Here is a 20,809-nt window from a genome sequence, read left to right as displayed (position 1 = left end):
ATAATCTTAATTTTTTTATTTAACAAAATAGTAAATACGCATATATGGAATATTATATGGTCTTATCGTTGACTTGCGGAACAAGTATCAACTAATTTCATTTCATCAAATCATTGCTGATAGATTGCATTTGATTATAATTAGATATGAAATATTATGATTTTACCCTGCACAATTTTAAGGGTATATCTTGTACATTTATAAAGGGTACACTTGTGCAGTGAGACTTGACTGCTGAATCGAACTGTAGTATTATATAAGGTTTAACAAGAGTATATTTTAGTCTTTGGCCATAAAGCTATGGTCAGAGACTTAAATATAACACCATAACGCTATATAGTTCTGCATCTAATTTAGACTCATCCACTATTTGATATAAGATAAAATAAATGCCGCATTTATTTTAATTCATATTGCCAAGCTGTATTGTAGATATAATTTTTAATTAATTCAAGAAATCAAAACCGTAGAAGAAGATAAGTAGGCTAATTGAATACTTAATTTTTATGTATTTCCTCCATCAGGAAAACGAACACGATTTTTGTTTATCAATACTACGTCGTCTTTCATGTTTCAAGCCTTTCAGTGTGTTTGGAAAAATGGGCAGGCGGGGTGGGAAGGGGTGGAGTTATTGTTATTCTTTAGACACTTGACACGTATTCATAACTTTATTTATATGTCATCAACCCCATAAACAAAGTAGACAATACAAAAATATATATATATTCCTGATATATGTATTCTATTTAATATTTAAGAAGCCATAATATAAATTGAAGTATATCTTGCTGATCAAAAATCCAATGATTATTTAAATTTCCTCCTAAAATATATAACACTCTTTCTTGCATTGTAATTTAATTAAATGGCCTATTTGTTATTTATATATTAAACGATTTCTTGATAGTAAAATCATAATAAAGGGGAGTAATCGAATCTTGAACCCGCTTTTGATTGGTTAATCTGGATCTTGAATCTCGAAATTCGAATCTCGTATTTCGAACTTTGAATCTCGAATGAGCCTTTTGAACCCGCTTTTGATTGGTTAATCTGGATCTTGAATCTCGAATTTCGAATCTCGTATTTCGAATCTTGAATCTCGAATGAGCCTTCTGGGCTTTCATGTTTGGCAGCTATAAATGAGATTTTACAAAAAAAAAATTATACGCTGCTTTTTACATGTATGACATTTAAAACATTGTTATGTTCGATCTTTCCTATCTGAATTGCATATTTTTATTTTTATCCTATAATTTTCCATTTGTATTGTAAAATTGTCCATTGTATTGTATGATTTTTAGTTCTATTGTATAAATTTTTATTGTATTCTATATTTTTTTTTTCATTTGTATTGTATAATTTTTCATTTGTATTTTATAATTTTTATTTGTATTCTATAATTTCCATTTGTATTGTATATATTTTTTTTAAAGTTGTACTTTATATTTTTCATTTGTATTGTAAAAAATATTTGAAATTGTGTATAATTTCTTATTTGTATTGTATTTTTTTAAAAAAATTATATTAGCTACTTTTTCATTTCTAATACTAAGATATCCAAAGATTAATTGTTTAATTACTAGTAATTCATTACGAAGGACTGCGTATGTCAATATTTTGCCCATTACATCAAGATATGGTTCGGAATTTGCATTAGCTCTCTATCAGTATTGTAGAGGATCGTACATTTTGGCCGTTGTTTTAAACGATGGATTTCGCCTGTATTGGGCGCTCTTGAAAACCAAACTTGGCTCCTATATGTATTTGCGTAAATGTTAGAGGACAGCCAATTAGATAAAAAGGGATCACTAGCATATTGCAAATAAATAATCAGTATTTAGAATTGTTGTCTGACAAAATAAATAATTGATAATTAGATATTGAAGTGATACCTTTGTCCCCAGCAAGCCCCCCTCTTAGAATAAGAGTTAATGGGTTTGGGCAGATTTTCCTCTTTTTCTTGTCTCTTGTCTGACCATCTAATCTTGGACATAATTGCCCCCCCCCCCCCTCCCGCAAATTGAACATTTTTTACCGCAATTTAGACATGCTATGCAGTACCTTAGAATCCACGCAAATACATGTTAAGAAGCAGTGACAAACCAAGAAAAAGATACTTAGTTTTCGAGTTTCATATACCCCGGAATACCCTACGGCTGTAAGTTTACTTTATAAAAGAGACACCCTTTCTCCGGCATTTTTACCCAGTCGTACAATTTTCTCACGTCAAATACCTTAAAATTGCGATAAAAGTGAAGGAGTGGTTTCAGTGGAAATCTATATAGTCTAGGGAGCCTTCAAATGTATCACAAGATAAAAGATACAAGATTTTATTAATCCAATTTGGGCCCCCGGAGGAGCAAAAAGATTTACAAACAGAAGAAGGAGGAGGATCCGAATGATAGAACAAACATGATGATGATATTACAAATAATGAGAGCAATTGGTAAAAAAAAGTATACAAGAGATATACTGAATATACATACATGTATTGTATTGTATGTTACATGTAAAAAAAATAGATAGTGGGAAAAAGGTATATGATTTATTATGCTTATCACAATATCTTAATTAAGGTAGTTTACCAAGGAATCTAGCAAGTGATCTAAGGATGTCAGGGTCTTCATTAGTCATGAGCCCATAAAATTGATTATCATAGGATAGAGACTGAAAATTTTTACATTTAATTTTACAAATATTTAATATGAGTTCAAGTCTTTGTACATTAAGATGAGGACATACAAGGAGAAAATGAATTTCATCCTGAATCTCGTTGTGATGACAAAGTGAACAAATTCGTTCCTCTTTAGGTATTTTTTGTAACGTCCAATTTCAATTTTAAGCCTGTGAGCTGATATTCCTAACTTTGTTATGACTGATCTATGTTGATTGTTTGTTAGAATATCTAGATAAGGTTCAAAACATTTAGTCTTTATGCTGTTAAAGGTAGATAATTTGCCATCTTTATGTAAATTCTCATCTTTTTCCCATGTTAATTTATAGAAATTCAGTAATATTCTTTTCAAATTGATTTAAATTGTGGGGGTGACATCGAATAGGTGAAATCACTTATTCGAATATGTGATATCTCTTATTTCAATAGGTGATAACACCCTTTTCAGCACGAATAGATGATATCATCTATTCATTTACAAAAGATGATATCAACAATTCGAAAAGGTGATATCACCCATTCAGATAAGTGAAATAACCTATTCGATATACGTAGATCGCCAAAATTAAAGTTTTCAAAAGAAGGACCAACTCCAAGATCGAGATCAAACTTAAAGCCCAAAGAAAGTTCTTATCACAAGAAATACACTTGAAACACACCTGAAACAAGAAATACACGTGGAATATAAAAGTCCAATCACTGACAATTTTAATGTTTTGGCTAAGGATAAAGTTTTTCATACAAAGGCCTAATTACAAGGATCAAATTTGTTGAGACCCTCGTGGCGATCATAACACAAAGAGTACACATTTGAAGTATGAAAATCTTATCACCAACCGTTTAAAAGTTAAAAAAAAAAAGGATAAATTTAGTTACGGAAAATTTTGCGACGGCAAGGTCAATAGAATGGTAGCAGCCGAAAAGTTGTTTTTTTTTTTTTTTTTTTAAACAAAGAAGACGCCTGAGAATATTAAAAGCAATACATGTAGCTCAAAGTTATAAGCAAGTTTAAAGATGTTATTGTATCATGAACAAAAAGATAAACGGACGGACCATCTGTATGCCTCCGAATCTTCTACAACAGAGGCATAATGAAATGAAATTGTCACGCCATCTCACTCCTCCATGGCACCTGATCCCACCTCTGATGTTTTGCAGGTCAGTGTTTGCTCTGGTCCTATTTTGTTCTGTTTTATTGGCTTTTGAGTAGGGATGTCAAAATATTTATTCTCCTTAGTCGAACATACGATTACAATATTCGAACGATAGTCGACTATTCGAAACATTTTTTTTAAAAAATCTCATCGATAGCATTTTCATAAATCAAAAACCCTTTTCGTAAAATGTTAAAAGTAACATCAAATGCCTATACTGTGAGTTACACACCGATATTCAGATGAACCTGATTAATTGTATATTGTTTATTGTTTAACGTTAGATGAACCTGAAGTTGGGATGAGATGTAGAAATGAAATAGATTTTCACCAGCAATTGATTCTCTAAAATGTATGAATTTTCGTAAATCACATTCATAAATTGGTCTGTACATTCTTTCGTTCTAGTACGCTTAGAGAATTGTCAGCAGTGTTTTTAAAGCTTATTTAAAATAAATTGGAAAGGAGGATATCACTGTTTTAATAATTATCGAAGTTTCAAAACTTCACGGCTATGCTGTGTTCCTATTGCATAATTTAAACATACTTGGAGGTAATAAATAAATTTATAAAATTGGTACAAGTCCAATTAATAATTTTCAAAGTCCAGTAAAGCGCTGCATAATTTACTACAATAACTAAAAAGGTCGGTAAGAAATAATTATCGCGGTATGTAATTACATGTACTGTTCTTTCCATGTAAACAATGTGGAAACTTATTTACATACGAGTACTGTAACTGTGTTTAAGCTTTTATTCGTCTGAGGACGGATACTATAATGGTTTGAGGAATGACGCTTTACAATTTTGAGTTGAGAATTCTTTAACACCTTTTTTGCATTTATTAAATATTCGAATGTCGTTTCATTATTCGATCGTCGGTCCATTCGACTGATAGTCGAATAGTCGATTAATCGTTGACATCCTTACTTTTGAACTCTTCTTAACCATGAAATAATCATTTTCCTTTTCGTGCCTGTATTTTCTCATACTGTCAATATGTACAGAGGAGCCTCATTTATCCGGAAGCATTGGTTCCCAGTCAATTTGTCTGGATATCTGAAGCGTCCAGATACCTGAATCACCAACAAGTCAAAATAACATTATAAAATTCCGTTCCGATGAAAAATCGTCCGGATACTTAAGCATCCGGATATCTGAACGTCCACTTTATGTTGATTTTTTCTATCAGAAGAAATTCTCCCACGTGCCTACCGACCCATTTTTGTTTACTTTGAGTCGGGAAAGGGTAATAGATCATTATATTTCAAAGATGGCCAAAGAGTTTAACTAATATTCTACCACGGTTATTGAAAACTTGAAAAGAAGCCGCCGGACATTATTCTCCAATAGATCACGAACATCATCAAAAAATTATCAGATCAGAAACACGTATCAAATCTGAACAATTCAAATGCATGTTTGGCTGTAGAATGAAATACTTGATTAGACCGCATCGATGTGTCGTCTTTTGCAGTATAAACACTGTAAATTGCATCAAGTTGCTGATGAAGTCGGTTTTTATAGCTAAGCGGGGCTATTCCACGGACCTCCCTACACATTAAACAACGTGATTTTAGCAGTAAAACAAGAACATGATTTTGTTTTGTATATTCATTTTAACTGATCAATACATATTACGAACAAATTTGTAATTAAACAAGACTATTTTTAATGCAAAAGCTCAAATCATATGCATTCCATATATAGGTAAGTCAACAAAATTTCTCTCTGGTGTTAAATAGAACAGCGTAATCGAGACATGGTGACCTAATTCGTTTCTCTATAGAGGAAACAATCGGCCGTATTTATCGCCCTTGGTAGAATAGAAATAAAGTCCTTGTTGTCGTGAATGATGCAGAATAACCTCCTCGGTCTCGAAATGTTGTTTGAAATATAAAAGCCTCGGCTAACGCCTCGGCTTTTATATTTCAAACAACATTTCTCGACCTCGGAGGTTATTCTGCAACATTCACGAAAACGCGGACTTTATTTCTTAATCAACACTTTTTGAATCACCTTAAAATTATATCTTTGCTCAAATACCGGTATTTCAGTTAAAGACCTTTCAATTCTCACCAAAACCACTAACATTTTTATAGAGGAAAATTTGCAGTTTCTATATGAAAAATTTTCCTCCTTGTTCTAGATCTTGTGGTTCTTAAAGGTAACAGCATATGTCAAACATTAAACTGTTCACTACAGCTAGTTCTTAAATTTGGAATAGTTGACGCTCTATTGCACAAATCAATATTCTTGTAGATATCGAAGGGATCGAATAACGTTAATTTTGTATTACTCTTTTTTAAAAAGAAGACCGATCTCACAACATATTATTAAATGGAACCAAAATTCTTGAAGAATATAACTTCGGTGCTAAGAGATCACATAAATATTTACGCACCCAAACTCGTGTACAAAGTCCTTTATTCACAAAACAAGATGAAGGATACTCAACATTTTTTTTTCGAAATTGTTTTAGGTTTCTTACATGGACTGCATTGAACAGCGGTAGATAGTATTTAAAAATCTTTTAAAACTATCCTTATAAAAATCATAAAATAAATTGTTTGTATCACACCTTTTATCTTAATATGACAAACATCATATACAAATGTATATATAGGATGCGCATTTCACATCTTTTGTAATGCTGATAAGTATGTAGGTAATCATTATCTTCTTTTCTGTTCTTATACTGCCATCGATACAAATGCCATCGAAAATTTTATTGAAAACAACTGCATTCTTGTTAGGATCAAATAAAAGGTAAAAAAAATACGGTGAAAACAGATTATCGTACAATTAAAGTGAGACAGAGGAGGTTAAAAAGGGAAAAATATTAGGTAAAAAAAAAAATTAAGGAACGTAAGAAAAAAAAAGCAATTTGTCTTTGTGAATTAAAATGCATTCTTTTCCATATCAAAATGAGACAACGAAATTGAGAAAGGTGTAATTAGGCAAAATCTTACAGTTTCTTTTCTAAGCGTGTGTGTGTTGGGGGGGGGGGGGGGGGGGGGGGGGGCTGTCCATCCCACTTTTTTCCAAACACAAATTTTACCATCGAAAACATTCATTAAAAAACCGGTTGCTCATCCATCCATTTTTGTTGAGTGTCGTCAAATAAGGCTATTGTACGCATAATGTACAAGAGTATGAATAAAATCGAGCTCTGCTCGCGAAGCGAGTTCAGTAGACTAACGTGCAAGAACAGAGGAAATTCGAATTGAATATGTCAAGTACATTGTTTACTTTGAGTCGGGAAAGGACAATAAAACATTATATTTCAAAGATAGCCAATTAGTTTAACTAAATATCAAAACTTTTGGAATCACCATGCAAATATATTTTTGCTCAAATATTTCAGTAAATAACCATGATGAATTTGATCTCGTACCAACCCGTATTTATATCTCGATAGATGTTTTAAAATGATATCTTACTACTTATATTTACATTTGTGACTTAATCATACTTTATATTTGCCTGATTGTGACTTTTAACGTGTAAAATGCATTATTTTTCAACTCAACGGCATGTATGTAATCCACTGGACGCGCGTCGACCCTTTATGACGTCACTGAGAAATCGTCGAACGTTTATCCATACGCACATCTATGACCTCTAGATCCCGTACCGATGTTGTAGAGTATGATTATGAACTTTGAGATTGAATACTGTTCGTTATCTCCATATCCTTCTCATAGCGAGCTTTCCCCTCGGAAATGGTACTCTAGAGTAGGATTCCCCCAAGGGGAAATCTCGAACCAGAGCCAAATTTCCCCTCTTTCTCTCTCACAGTAGGATTTCCCCCCTCGTTACAGAGTCAATATAAACCACAGCTCCGCAATATCTTTCTAAAAAAAGAATTAGATAAATGACATTTGAACTGATTTTTTAAGGGAAATGAGTGTTTTTTCGACTTATGTGGTAAGATTTTTCTAAGCAGATGTATGTATTTCAAATCATGGAATTTCAACCAAAATATATAGTTTTCAAAAGAAATGTAAAAGTATTCTAAAAAATATGATGAAACAAAGAAAAAATGGGTATCTTGATTGGTAAATATTTTTGGAACTATTTTTGTTGTAAATGGGAAAAAACAATAATATTTTTTCTAAAAAATTAAGAAATTATAGATTGGTATCGTTAGCAAGGCTATATAAGAGATTAATAAGTGTTTGAGTACTGGTTTACGTCGACACATTAAACGCAAAAAAGTCAAAGAATTTTTTTTATTTATTCCGGCTAACTTTATGATATACATGTTCATGACTAAGGATACATACATCAAACGCATTTTCTTTTTTCCCACACATAAGAATAACACAGGTAATTTTTCAATATTTATTTAAATTCACATGCAAGTATGTTTGTCAGAAAAGAAATTTTGATACTAGTACCTGACTGCAGAAAATAATGTCAGAAAAGATACTTCTTAAAGTGAATGGATTGAAGAGAGATTATTAAAGTACATTTCTACAAATGCATGTATTCTAGGGTGGTGAAAACTGAAACTCAACATATCTGTTTACCGTGTATCCCCGTGCTAGTCATTCCTAGCCACATTTTGTTTAGCAAGAGCTACTGCCAGAGCTATTCAGAACTCCTTGGGTTTTATAATATTTACAGAACACCGAAAAATAAAGTTCCAAACACGTTAGTAGCGGTGGCATGTCGATAAAAAAGAAATTAAAGCAATTGTTCAAACGTAAAGCGCTCGGTACCTTGAGTATCGTCCTTAGGCCATAGGGAGTTATAGTGTAAAATTTTATTGCAAAAGTTAAAGGTTTCTCGAGATGTCGCTTGGAAATGAAAGCGTTACAGGCAAACAGTACTACAGACGGACGGATGAACAGACAAAAATCAATACCCCCCCCCCCCATTTTAGCTGGGGACAATAACTTTCTGCTAAATGGACCGGAGTGCCGAGTATAGACTTTCACAGGTTTATAATGACATCTCTATATAAATAAAAAAAATTCTCAAGTGAGACGTAAAACAACACACAATCTATTCAATCCCTGAAAAAACTGATACGGTTTAACTCTTTGCTCCTTGCGCTGTCTGTAATAGTAGCATTACATTTGTTTTAAAACTTTTGATGACGTTATCCTTTTCCCCGCAGCGCACTTGCGATTACGTGCTGAAAAGACGTGGTTTTGAGGATGCATTTACACGGTGTATAATTAGAAACTGTTGCCGGATATATCGCCCTAATATTTATACAATCATCTGTAAAATGAATTCAAGTATTTTGATGATGACTTAATCCTGTTTATTTTGTTTAAATAATTCTTTTATGTGGACCTTTACAGACTTGATATATTATCATAGTTTACAGGTAATTTATTATGAATTTTAAATCTAAATCGAAAACTTAGTTCAAAATAATTGTTTGAGTTCCATTCAGGGTGTCATTTTTTTATGCTCCTGTTAAAATGGCAGACAGCGACACATCCCCCCTTTTTTATTTCTTCAGTCACATGCATTACCATTTTATCGAAACTTGCAGAATCTTTCAATTATAAATAAAATTAGAAATGAGGTCTAGCTATTAGAAAAGAATTATCACTTGAGAAAAATTTTATAACACGTTTTTAATATATTTTTTTTATAGCACGCTTTCAGCACATTTAACTTGATTTATTTGTTCGAGAGGGTTTTTTTTAATTAATAAATATTTCTGGAATATTAGAATATCGCTTAATTCCTATTGAACTATACAATAGCGCATTGTTGATGGAAAACATTTTAATTTTCAAAATACATGTAATAAAATTTAACTGATCACATCTTATTATTAATATTTTGGCTGATATACGGATGAAATACTGCCATGGGACTCGGCATTAAAATAATCAGTCTAAAATTAGCAATATATATCTAAACCTTGCTAGCCAAGGGTTTCCGATCCAAAATCTACTCTAGTGCATGGTGGAGATGGATGCGTATCGGAACCCCTTGGCTATAGCGAAGATTGCAGAATCTTTACACCTACAGGTACATGTGGGCTCCTAAAAAATCACGTTTAACAATAAAGAAAAACTTGGGACAGATGGGGCAGTAGGCGAATTTGCAATAAATAAATTAAGAAAAAGAAAAACATCGAATAAAAGTTTTTCTTTGTAATGGAATTTTTACACATTTTTAAACACAATAGAATAGTTTACAAACGAGTCCAAGAACTCCTCGGACGAAGCGATCAGTACTCGACATTTTCCCGATGTTGTCCTATAAGTTTTCCAGTTATTTGTGGAGCAAATGAGACAGTACTCTTAAAAATCTTTCTATGAAAATGCATTAATTGTAGTTGTATTTATTGAGAAATAAAGAAAGTATTTCCACAATTTTTCCAAGGGTTGCCATCAGATTTCTATGACACGATGAACTTTATGAACATGCAGGGTCGATGTACACGAAAACCTGTCCACTTTAATTAAGAAAATGACGTATTTATTATCAATTTATTCAAACTTGCAGAAAAAGGTCTAATTAATAACATGATATACAATAAAATTATTCAATTACTCAGGATCTATCAGGATTTAATACGTAGTGGATATACAAATTTTTCACTATATACTTTTATGATATCCCATGATATTACTATAGTTTTAAAAAATACAAGTTAACGACAGAAAAAAAAATAATAATTGATTGTGTTTGTAAAAGATATACAATTCTGACCGAAATAAATGTTCATATAGATCAGACAGGAGAATAAACAGATTATCTCAATATTTTGACTGCATTCTTTTTACCGATTATTTATATTCTACTTTTTATTTCCGACATTACATATAGTTTACTGAGAATTTATAGTTTTATTTTCCGACATTTATTGAAGAGTAAATTTCAAGAAATAAAACTGTGACCGAAGACTTTCTTAACTGAAAATTGAAATTATTATCTTTGAACAATACCGGCAAATCATTGACATCAAAAGCGTTATTTTCTTTAAAAAAAAAAAAAAAAAAAAAAAAAAAAAAAAAACAAACAAACAAAAACATGGATGTTAAATTGAGATCAGTTTCATGTGTGTCGGACATCACTGACATAATATAGTTCAAGTGTAGCTGATTTTCTTTTTTATTGATCGATTTTTCATAAACTTGGTAGACAAGATCCATAACCCCCCCCACCCCCCACCCAAAAAAAAAGTCCGAAATGCTAAGCATTCTTGTGGTAAAATGAAATGCTATATATATTTTATAATCAGTCCCTTTATTTAACAAGCTAGCTGTTGATCGAAGAAAAAAATGCCGGAAATTCTAAATGTAATAATATAATTCCGGAGATGAAATGTAGGGAATAATTTAGATCGCTGTTGGTCAAAGATGTATAACTGTATAACCCCCCCCCCGAAAGAATGAAGTTTTAAGCGTCCAAATGCATTGCTCCTCATTAATGTATCTACATGGTACATGTATTTACCAGCTGCACTACCCTTTGAAAACAGTCACGAGTTAACTGTCCATACACAAGTGGAGAGAGTTGCGCCCCTTGGTAGTGGCGGTTGGCTCAAAATCTGCTGGTGTAAATATGTAGAAAATTTCCAAAAGTCGTGGGTGAATTGTGAAAAAAAGATATTGGAAGACTACAGGAGGGGTATTGAACAAATAGTGATTATGTTTTGCTAGGAAAAAAAGCTTATACAGACGTGAGTAGCTCGAAATAACTTTGACACTATTTATATTGTTGATAACTACTCACGACCTCCTGGCAACGTCGTTTCAAACGCCTATCGAATTTCATCGAATTTCATCGTATAAGTTCATTTCATATGTGCTTTATTTGTGTCAATTATCGGTAAACAAATGGTCATCAGTACAGAACAGCTCTAGATAAAACTTTTTTCAGTAACACTGATAACATTGTCAATACACAATTCCCTATATTTGTATTGGTCTGTGTATAAACAATGGCCGAGAAAGGGGACAACAAGTGGAACTTAAGTGATATGTCTAAGTCATTTTCAGACATCATGAGGTCACCTAAAAAACAGAGGGATGGGTCTGTGTCTGAACCATCTCACATAACCACCTCCACCCCTCTGAGAGAGCTGGATCCCAAGGAATTTCCACCCATTCCTTCCATGACACACCAAGTGGTAATTGGTGAGGATGACATTGCACGCATAGCCACCGCTGTAAAGTTATCAATTCAGGATGAAATTGCTGAACTAGTCAGGAAAGAAGTAGCAAAAGCCGTCCAGCCTCTCTATGAAAAAATTACAAGACTCGAAACATCAAATAATGACCTACAACTTCAATTAGACGAGCTAGAACAATACGGTCGTAGACCTCTCGTCAGAATTGCAGGAATTCCTGAAAATGACAATGAAAACACCACAGACCTCATCTTGGGTGTCACTGCTAAGGCCGGAATTCCCCTCAACCGAGATGATATCGTGACGTCTCACAGGGTAGGGGCACCAAGAAACGAGCAATCGAATCAAGGTGGACGATCGGGACCAAGACAGATAATTGCAAGACTGCGTTCGGTCGATCTGAAATTCATGCTAGTTAAAAGCTACGAAAGCTTAAAAGCTAATCCTGAAACAAGGCATGTGATGATCAACGAGGATCTCACCAAGCGTCGAGACAAACTACTATATATGTGTCGCCAGCTTTGCCGACAGCATAAAATACTACAGGCTTGGTCATCAAACGGAAAAATCCGCATCCGAGATAATAAGAAAAAAACATATCTCATCAGACAGGAGGACGACCTCTGTCCGTTCGGCCACGTTCCGCAGTGATAGCATCTATCCGTTAGCTTTGACATCCGTCCTTTCCAGATATTTAAATGTGATTGTCTGTGTATAAATACCTATATTATATACAACGAACAGTTGACAAACAAAATCTGCATTTTGTTTCATTAATTAAAATGTCATTTTCACTTTTTTTTCTCTTAAGCTGTTCAAAATTTGTAATAAATTTTAATATAGCCTTTAATATTAGTCTATATATATATATATATATATAGCATGCTTGAAGAATTGGTTACAATTGACACTAATTTACTATTATGGGGTGACAGAGATTTGCCTGTATCAATTAATATTAATATTTTTGCTGCTGTCCATAGATTTATTACTGAAACATGTAGATTTTAAATTGATTTGTAATTTAATTGCATCACTTGAAAATATTATAATTATTATATTTTAATGTATTTTTTGCATGACACATTGTTATATTTATGGAGAGGAACTTGTAAGTTGCAAGAACTTGTTTCCAATCCATTTGACTCGTTCAATAAAATATGTTCAAAACAAAACAAGTGGATGTCAAAAGTATTTTCTTTGTATAACATAAACATATAGCTGGTTGAAGAATCTAATCAGACCAGATCGCCGTCCTCTACTTGAAAGTTTACTCCGCCAATTAAGATTTTTCAAAACTTATTATTCTTAAAGTATGCAGTGTTGACATACATGAACCCACAGAGTATATAGGTTTTCTTAAACATTTTGAAAGCGACTGATAAGTGAATATTTTCAAATAATATTCTGACGATATGAACGTACTCGAGGCGAATATATTCCTATAAGGGACTATGTCACAAGTGACATTGTGTCAATGTTTAATATTATCTGATTGTACAGGTATTGGTAAGAGTTATCTTTATTTTGGCATTAGGAGTTATCGTTTATTTCATTTACGCACTATTGGTCACTGAGTTGTACTTGTTGCTATTTTTATCAACGTATACTCGTCGAACCCGTTTGATTAGTTTGGTCAGTTATTTACACTGGGTGTTGGCTAGTGTTTGTCAGATGAGGTCTGGACGCCGTGAGTTATACTTTACCCATGCTTAGTGATCTTGGGTGTGCCTTTTATATAACCCTAGTCCGAAAAATCTGACGTTTTTCTGGCTTTTTACGATTTTGATATTTTACATGCCAGGAAAACGTCAGAACCGGCGCCATTACGAAAACCGGGAATTTCACCGTCTCTACCCGAAGTTGATTTTCTATACTTGGGAACCGAATTAGATGCCGAAATCACAATTTATCAATGGCACAATGCTCCTAGAACTCACCAATATCGATGAATAGAAATTACCACTCCACATTACGATTCAGAACTTGCACGATTTTAAAATGCACGAAATGAAAACAAATCTCAACAGTCAGATAAAATGTGTTCATCGGATTATATTATTTCATAAACAGTACATAAAAACGATGTTGGTGAGTACTAAAGGTGTAGTATTATTGATAAAATGTGAATTCAGCATTTAATTCGGTTTACAAGTATCGAAAATCAACCTCTGAATGCCGCCTCTGGTTGGAGGCGGCGATTTCCCGTTTTCGTAATGGCGCCGGTTCTGACGTTTTCCTGGCATGTAAAATATCAAAATCGTAAAAAAAGCCAGAAAAACGTCAGATTTTTCGGACTAATATAACCCATGCTGTGTGAAATTGGGTGTGTACTGTTTCCCCTGCTGTGTGATCTTGGGATTCAGGGATGTTTTGTAGCGGCGTTGAGAGCAAGACCTGGGGGCCGACAGAATGGTTTTTATGTATAAAATGCCACAGCTCAGTGACCAAAATTGTATATTAGCTTTATTCGGACGGGAGGATTTGTTACGTTGTAAGGCTACTTAGGATATGGTGGACCGGACTGGACACTATGGTGGACAATATGGACAATATGGTGGACCATACATTGGGACGTGGTGTGAAGTGTGAATCTGTCCAGTGATGACCATGACTGAACTTTTGGCTGTTTTCTTGTTTATTGTACATATGTAGATAAATTTATTGTTAATTTTTATGAATCTTGTTATTTCTTGGTGAACAGGAGGTCTTCCAAAATATTATTTGTTTTGGGTTGTTAATACTAATTTAAAGAACCCATCACAACTTGAGGTCAGTTGTGACAGACTATATACCCATCGATAAAACTAATCAGAAGACATAAGTCTTTTAACCATACCCCCGCTGCGAACGAGACAGGGTATATTGTTTTACTCTTGTGTGTTTTTCCGTCTGTCTATAGCTGTGTGTCTGTCCGTAATAAAGTTTTTGGTCGCAGTTTTCTCAGCAAGTACGCAACACTCGTTACAGATGCTTAAAATTTTAGCACATTCGTCACAGTGGCATGCCATATGGTGGTTTCATTTTTGTTCAAGTCCGATGTCAACTTCCTGTATTACCGGGCGTCTGTCCGTACCAAACATACATGTAACAATTTTTTATCACATTTTTCTAAGCAACTACTAATCGCAGATTCTATAAATTTTAGCGCAATCTGTGTTGAGACATGTCATATGGTGAGATTTTTTGTATATGAATCTGATAACAACTTCATATTTTTCCGTGCATCTGCCTGTAACTGAACGTGTGTAAATTCACATCAGAGTGGGGCATTATTGGTGAGCATTGGCTCACAGACTTCTTGTTTGTTCTGCCTTTTTAAAAAAATATCAAACAAGTATTCAGTATACTTTAAAATTTTCCCGAATACCTTGTTTTATGTATACATGTATACGTATATGTTTAGAAATCAAGACACACGGTCGAGTAAGTGCGACACTTTTTTTTTTACAATATCGGAAACGTTGACTTCATAATGAAAACATTCAAATTTAAATCAACCTCTTTTTCAAAATGATATTTTCATTCATTTATTCTGTTCATTTTTATTTGTGTATGTGTATTTTTTTATTGCTGTGTAACATGTGTAAGGTAGGAAAATAATCAGGTTTTACGAATTTGAATTCAAATAGAACAAAAAATAAGACAACATGAGACTACATGTAACATAAGATTATATGTAAACTGGAACAAACCTACATTCTATGAACAAACTTCTTTTCTCTACGGTTGTATGAGTACGTATAAACTTAAAATTTATTTTGTAATTTTGTACGTTCCTTCTGTCGATTTGTGCACAGGTTTTTATCAAACAGTTACATAAAAAAAAAATTCGTCGAATTCGATAAATTCTGAATCTAGGGTCCCATCTTACACAAGATTGAGTGACTTCCACATCACCAAAACAAGTGGATCAAGTGGTGAGCTTATTTAGCGTCAAAAGAAAGGCCTTAATTTGTCTCGCATTCATAGTTTCGTCAAATAAATCAAACAATACGGACATATTAAATTGAGGAAAAATATTCCTATTTGCGAAAGGCATTAGAGTGGAATTACAAAATTTATTATCTAATCATTTATTATCATACCATCAAAACTTTTTGCGTTATAAGTGCAGAAAACACCAAAAACGAAAAGTGCGTTAAAGTGCGTGATTGCGGGGCAAAGGTATATGCATTAAAATGCGTGATTGCGGGGCAACGGTATATGCGTTAAAATGCGTGATTGCGGGGATGGGGGTTAAAGAGCGCGAGTCACAGACATACTCAAGTTCGACAAGTACAAGTTCATTTATTCACTCAAAACCATTTAAGATACATGGTACACGAGGACAATGAAAAATATTTACAGCATATATATATATATATATATATATATATATATATATATATATATATATATATATATATATATATATATATATATATATATATATATATATATATATATATATATATATATATATATATATATATATATATATATATATATATATATATGCTGTAAATATTTACAGCATATATATATATATATATATATATATCAAGCACTAAAAAACCAACAACACTGTATATCCTAAATGTCGGATCTACCTAGTAGATACAAGGTCACGGATGGAAATTTATATAAAGCACTAAAAATGACCAACGACACGAACAATAAAAATTGTCAAATTTTCGGGACGCCCTGTCCCTTCCTCAGGACAAAGAAAAAAGTTAAAAAGTCATAAGAACAAAGGAAAAAGAGACACAAAAACAACTAGCACTACTACTAAACTACTAAACACTATATATTTACAAACTTAGTTACATGTTGAATTGGAAATTTTTACGAACACTATTAAAGAAAGAAAACCGGACCGCTATGAAATACGTCCGGTCTATCGGGTATACTCGGGTGAAGTGCGATTTACATAATTGAACGAATTAATTATGCTAATTAATTACGACAATCAGTAAATCGTACATTGTTTCATTCTCCCAAAATGGCGTAACTATACTTGATAAAGAATAATCAAAGAAAAATGATATAGCAGGGATATTTTAAAATATGAATTATAATCTATTATAAATTTTTAAATATTTTAGGACTTATTATTGGAAAAAAAAATAAATAACAAAGGCGTAAGCAATTCATAGTTAAGTGGGTTGTTCGAGAGTTGATGACGCAAATTAACTGTAGAGTTTACACTAAATTGAGAGAATAATCTTGTTTAGTATCTTCAGGGATTGGGTCTAGTTTACGTTCATTCTGGTGAAGTCATTCAGTTTATTAATACCATTAGGGCGGAATGACTTCAATCTGTGCATCCAGAACTTTTCTTTGCTTTTTCTCTGAGCGTCTGTCCATCTTGGGTTATGGTCAATCACCACTACTGTCATGTCCTCCCATTTGTGACCCTCAAGGTTGAAATGTTCCCCAACGGGTTCATTGAGTTTTTTGGTCCTAATAGTCGAACGGTGGTTATTGAATCTCCTGCGGAGATCTCCTGTTTCACCAATATACTGTTTGGAGCAAACTTTGCAACTGATGAGATAAATGCAGTTGTCAGTATGACAGGACAAATTCCCTAATATTTTGTAGCTGCGGCCTGTAACAGGGCTGTTAAAACTGTCTGTGTCAGTGCTGTGCTTACAAAGAAGACATCTTCTGTCAGAGCAAGTTTTAAAGCCCCCGTTAGGTAATGAGTTGTCCAGTCTGGTTCTTACTACCATGTCCTTCAGATTCCTTGGGCGTCTGTATGCAGCCAATGGGGGTTCCTTAAAGACCTCTGCCATTCGTTTGTTTGATTGGAGAATTGGTAGGTTCTTTTGAAGGATACCGCTAAGGTTCTTAAGGACGGGATGGTATGTGGTTACCAGAGGGACCCTGCCGCTATTGTCTTTCTCCTTGTAGCGTAATAGGTTTTGCCTGTCATGTCCCGCCATCTCATCAATAGCTGTTTGTACGGTGCGGGCATTGTAGCCTCTTTTGCACAAGTGGGACTTCAGAAGACCACTTTGCTCCTGATATAAGGCAGGGGACGAACAGATGCGTCGAATTCTGGTGGCTAGACCCTTAGGCACTCCCTTAAAAGTGTGTGGGGGAAGCTAGTGGGCATAAGATATAGGTGGGAGTCTGTGGGTTTGGTGTGGAGACTGAATTCTATTTCACCATCAATCAGGGTAGATGTAGTATCTAGGAATACGTTTTTCGAATTAGATACGTCTACTGTAAATTTGATCGACTGATGAAAGGTGTTGGCAAACGTAATGAATGCTTTGAGGCTCTCGCGACATTCCACCCACTTCATCTCTATATCGTCAATGAAACGCAACCAGCTATGGGGCCTAAATGGTGCTTGAAGTAACAAGTTGCGTTCCAGTCTGCCCATGAAGACATTTGCATAAGACGGTGCCATTTTCGTACCCATAGCAGTGCCATTAACCTGCAGGTAATGTTCTCCATTAAACATGAAGTTGTTGAACTTGAGAACATGTTCAAGGAGCTTAGCAAGGGACTCGGTAGAAGGAATTTGTATGGATCTACTATCCCAGACTTCTCTACAGGCTTCGATACCCTCATCGTGCGGAATATTGGTGTACAAAGATGTGACGTCCATAGTCACGAGGAGGGTATGATCTGGAAGGCCAGTAGAAAGCGTCTTGTTAATGTAGTCCATGGTGTCCTTGAGATAGGATGGCAAACTCTCTACGTGTGGACGGAGATGTAAATCAATGAATTCAGAAATTTTCTCCGTAGGGTGTCCAATTGCGCTGACTATCGGGCGACCTGGCATGCCTTCTTTGTGTATTTTAGGAAGCAGATAGAATTGTCCTGGTCTACAGTCAATAGGATTTAAGGTCTCATAGACGTTGATACCAATCTCATCTTTCTCAAACATATCGTCAAGAGTTTTGGTAATGGCGGTGGAGAATTCTTTAGTAGGGTCAGAATCCAGTTTCTTATAGAAACGTTCGTCTGAGAGTTGTCTTTGGGCCTCCGCCATGTAAGTCTCTTTATCCATTACTACAACTGTAGAGCCTTTGTCTGCTTTCTTGATTACAATGTCATCCCGATTTTTTAATGATTGTAAGGCAGATCTCTCTTCCTTACTCAAATTGTCGAGAGTCTTGTCTGGCATTGAAAGGAGCTTCTCTATGTCTGACTCAACGGCGTCAATATACGACTCAAGCGCGCCGCACTTGCCCGGTGCAGGTTCCCAGTCACTCTTGGGATTATAGAGTTTGTGTTCCTCTAGGTCGTGTAAATCTGGCTTGGAAAAATCGTATGAATTTACTTCGGAGTCTTTTCTAGAGAAGTGCTCCTTCAAACGAAGTCTCCGGAAGAATGCTCGGGTGTCCTCTCTGACTTGTTTTTCGTCGACCTCATGTGGCGTGGGGCAGAAATTTAGCCCCTTGGAAAGAAGTGAGGTCTCCGATTCGGAGAGAGGAGCACTAGATGTATTGAGCACTGGGCAGACGTCAGGAGTTTGTATGGGTCCGTCCCTAAAGATTGTCTTAATGCGTTTAAAGCGTCTCGAGCGGGGTTTACGTGTTTAGTTAACTCTGACCTCTGACCAGTTGTTCCTAGACTGTGGAACACTGTCGCGGAGAAATTTCTTTTTTTGAGTCTTGTTGACTTTATTTGTTAGGGCCATATTATAGGTGTCTATAATATTATGGGCTTCATCAAGATCGGCCTGGGACATGATATCGTTGAGGGATGATTCTAAGGACTTGATCTCACTCTTCAATTGTCCTAACTTGTGGATATCCCAAGAAAGACAGAGTGACATCAGTTGTTTAGAACATCTCCTTGTAATAACGTCCCAGCGTTCCTGAAAGCGTTTGGAGATTGGCCCTATGTTAGGTGTAACATTTATTTGAAAGCCTTTCGGTATAATGTCACACTACTGCTATATCATTTTTCTTTGATTATTCTTATCAAGTATAGTTACGCCATTTTGGGAGAATGAAACAATGTACGATATACTGATTGTCGTAATTAATTAGCATAATTAATTCGTTCAATTATGTAAATCGCACTTCACCCGAGTATACCCGATAGACCGGACGTATTTCATAGCGGTCCGGTTTTCTTTCTTTAATAGTGTTCGTAAAAATTTCCAATTCAGCATGTAACTAAGTTTGTAAATATATAGTGTTTAGTAGTTTAGTAGTAGTGCTAGTTGTTTTTGTGTCTCTTTTTCCTTTGTTCTTATGACTTTTTAACTTTTTTCTTTGTCCTGAGGAAGGGACAGGTCGTCCCGAAAATTTGACAATTTTTATTGTTCGTGTCGTTGGTCATTTTTAGTGCTTTATATATATATATATATATATATATATATATATATATATATATATATATATATATATATATATATATATATTATTGTTACGAATTTTCCCCATTGCCCAAAATAACCCACAGATTGGATCACCCCAATTTATGTCCTAAATATTTATTCTAGGAATCGTAAATTTATTTGTAGATATCATGGGAATATTACCAATCATCGTATGTCATTAATGTATGCTTTTTAATTCATTGTATATGTTTATTTCATGAATATCATATCGTTGTTTTGTACAAACCCGAATTTCCTCCACAGATCGTAATGACTTATGGCCGTCTGGCATTGTTATTCAATCAAGGTACCCAAATCCAACTTGGCATCGTTACCAAAACAATTCCCAAACAACAAATCATCCCTTTTCCCGCATTTGTAATGCTAAAGCCTTTACTTGATGCAAAAGTTATGAGTGTTACCATACAAACGTCGCGCGAATACTGGCGGTACCGCTTGTTATTCGCACGTGAACTAATTCGCACCGGAATACCAAAAGGTATATAAAGAAAGCACTTTAGACTTTTTCTTCAGTCTGG

At 34.3% G+C, this 20,809-nt stretch overlaps 1 protein-coding gene across 1 annotated transcript; it reads right to left on the bottom strand.

The window, feature by feature from the left end:
• Nucleotides 1–12,598: 12,598 nt before the first annotated feature.
• LOC134234122 (uncharacterized) lies at nt 12,599–19,718 on the bottom strand. Its single transcript, XM_062716182.1, has 3 exons — nt 19,501–19,718; nt 18,470–19,377; nt 12,599–12,663 (listed from the first exon to the last, which is right to left on the bottom strand). Exons 1-3 carry the CDS (start codon nt 19,716–19,718, stop codon nt 12,599–12,601), a joined length of 1,191 nt encoding a protein of 396 aa, XP_062572166.1.
• Nucleotides 19,719–20,809: the final 1,091 nt, after the last annotated feature.

The sequence above is a fragment of the Saccostrea cucullata genome, unplaced genomic scaffold (assembly GCF_032062105.1).
Source record: "Saccostrea cucullata isolate Sc308-1 unplaced genomic scaffold, CSIRO_AGI_Scuc_v1 ctg3934, whole genome shotgun sequence".
Taxonomy (NCBI): Eukaryota; Metazoa; Mollusca; class Bivalvia; order Ostreida; family Ostreidae; genus Saccostrea; species Saccostrea cuccullata.
The sequence above is the reverse complement of the archived record's forward strand: the minus strand, read 5'-3'. Positions and strand labels throughout refer to the sequence as shown.

Coding starts and splice junctions, on each gene's coding strand:
- LOC134234122 (XM_062716182.1), bottom strand. CDS start 19,718: ATGTCACTCTGTCTTTCTTGGGATATCCACAAGTTAGGACAATTGAAG. Junction 19,378..19,500: donor CCACAGTCTAGGAACAACTG/GTCAGAGGTCAG, acceptor CAATACATCTAG/TGCTCCTCTCTCCGAATCGG. Junction 12,664..18,469: donor CTGTAGAGAAGTCTGGGATA/GTAGATCCATAC, acceptor TATATAATATAG/GTATTTATACACAGACAATC.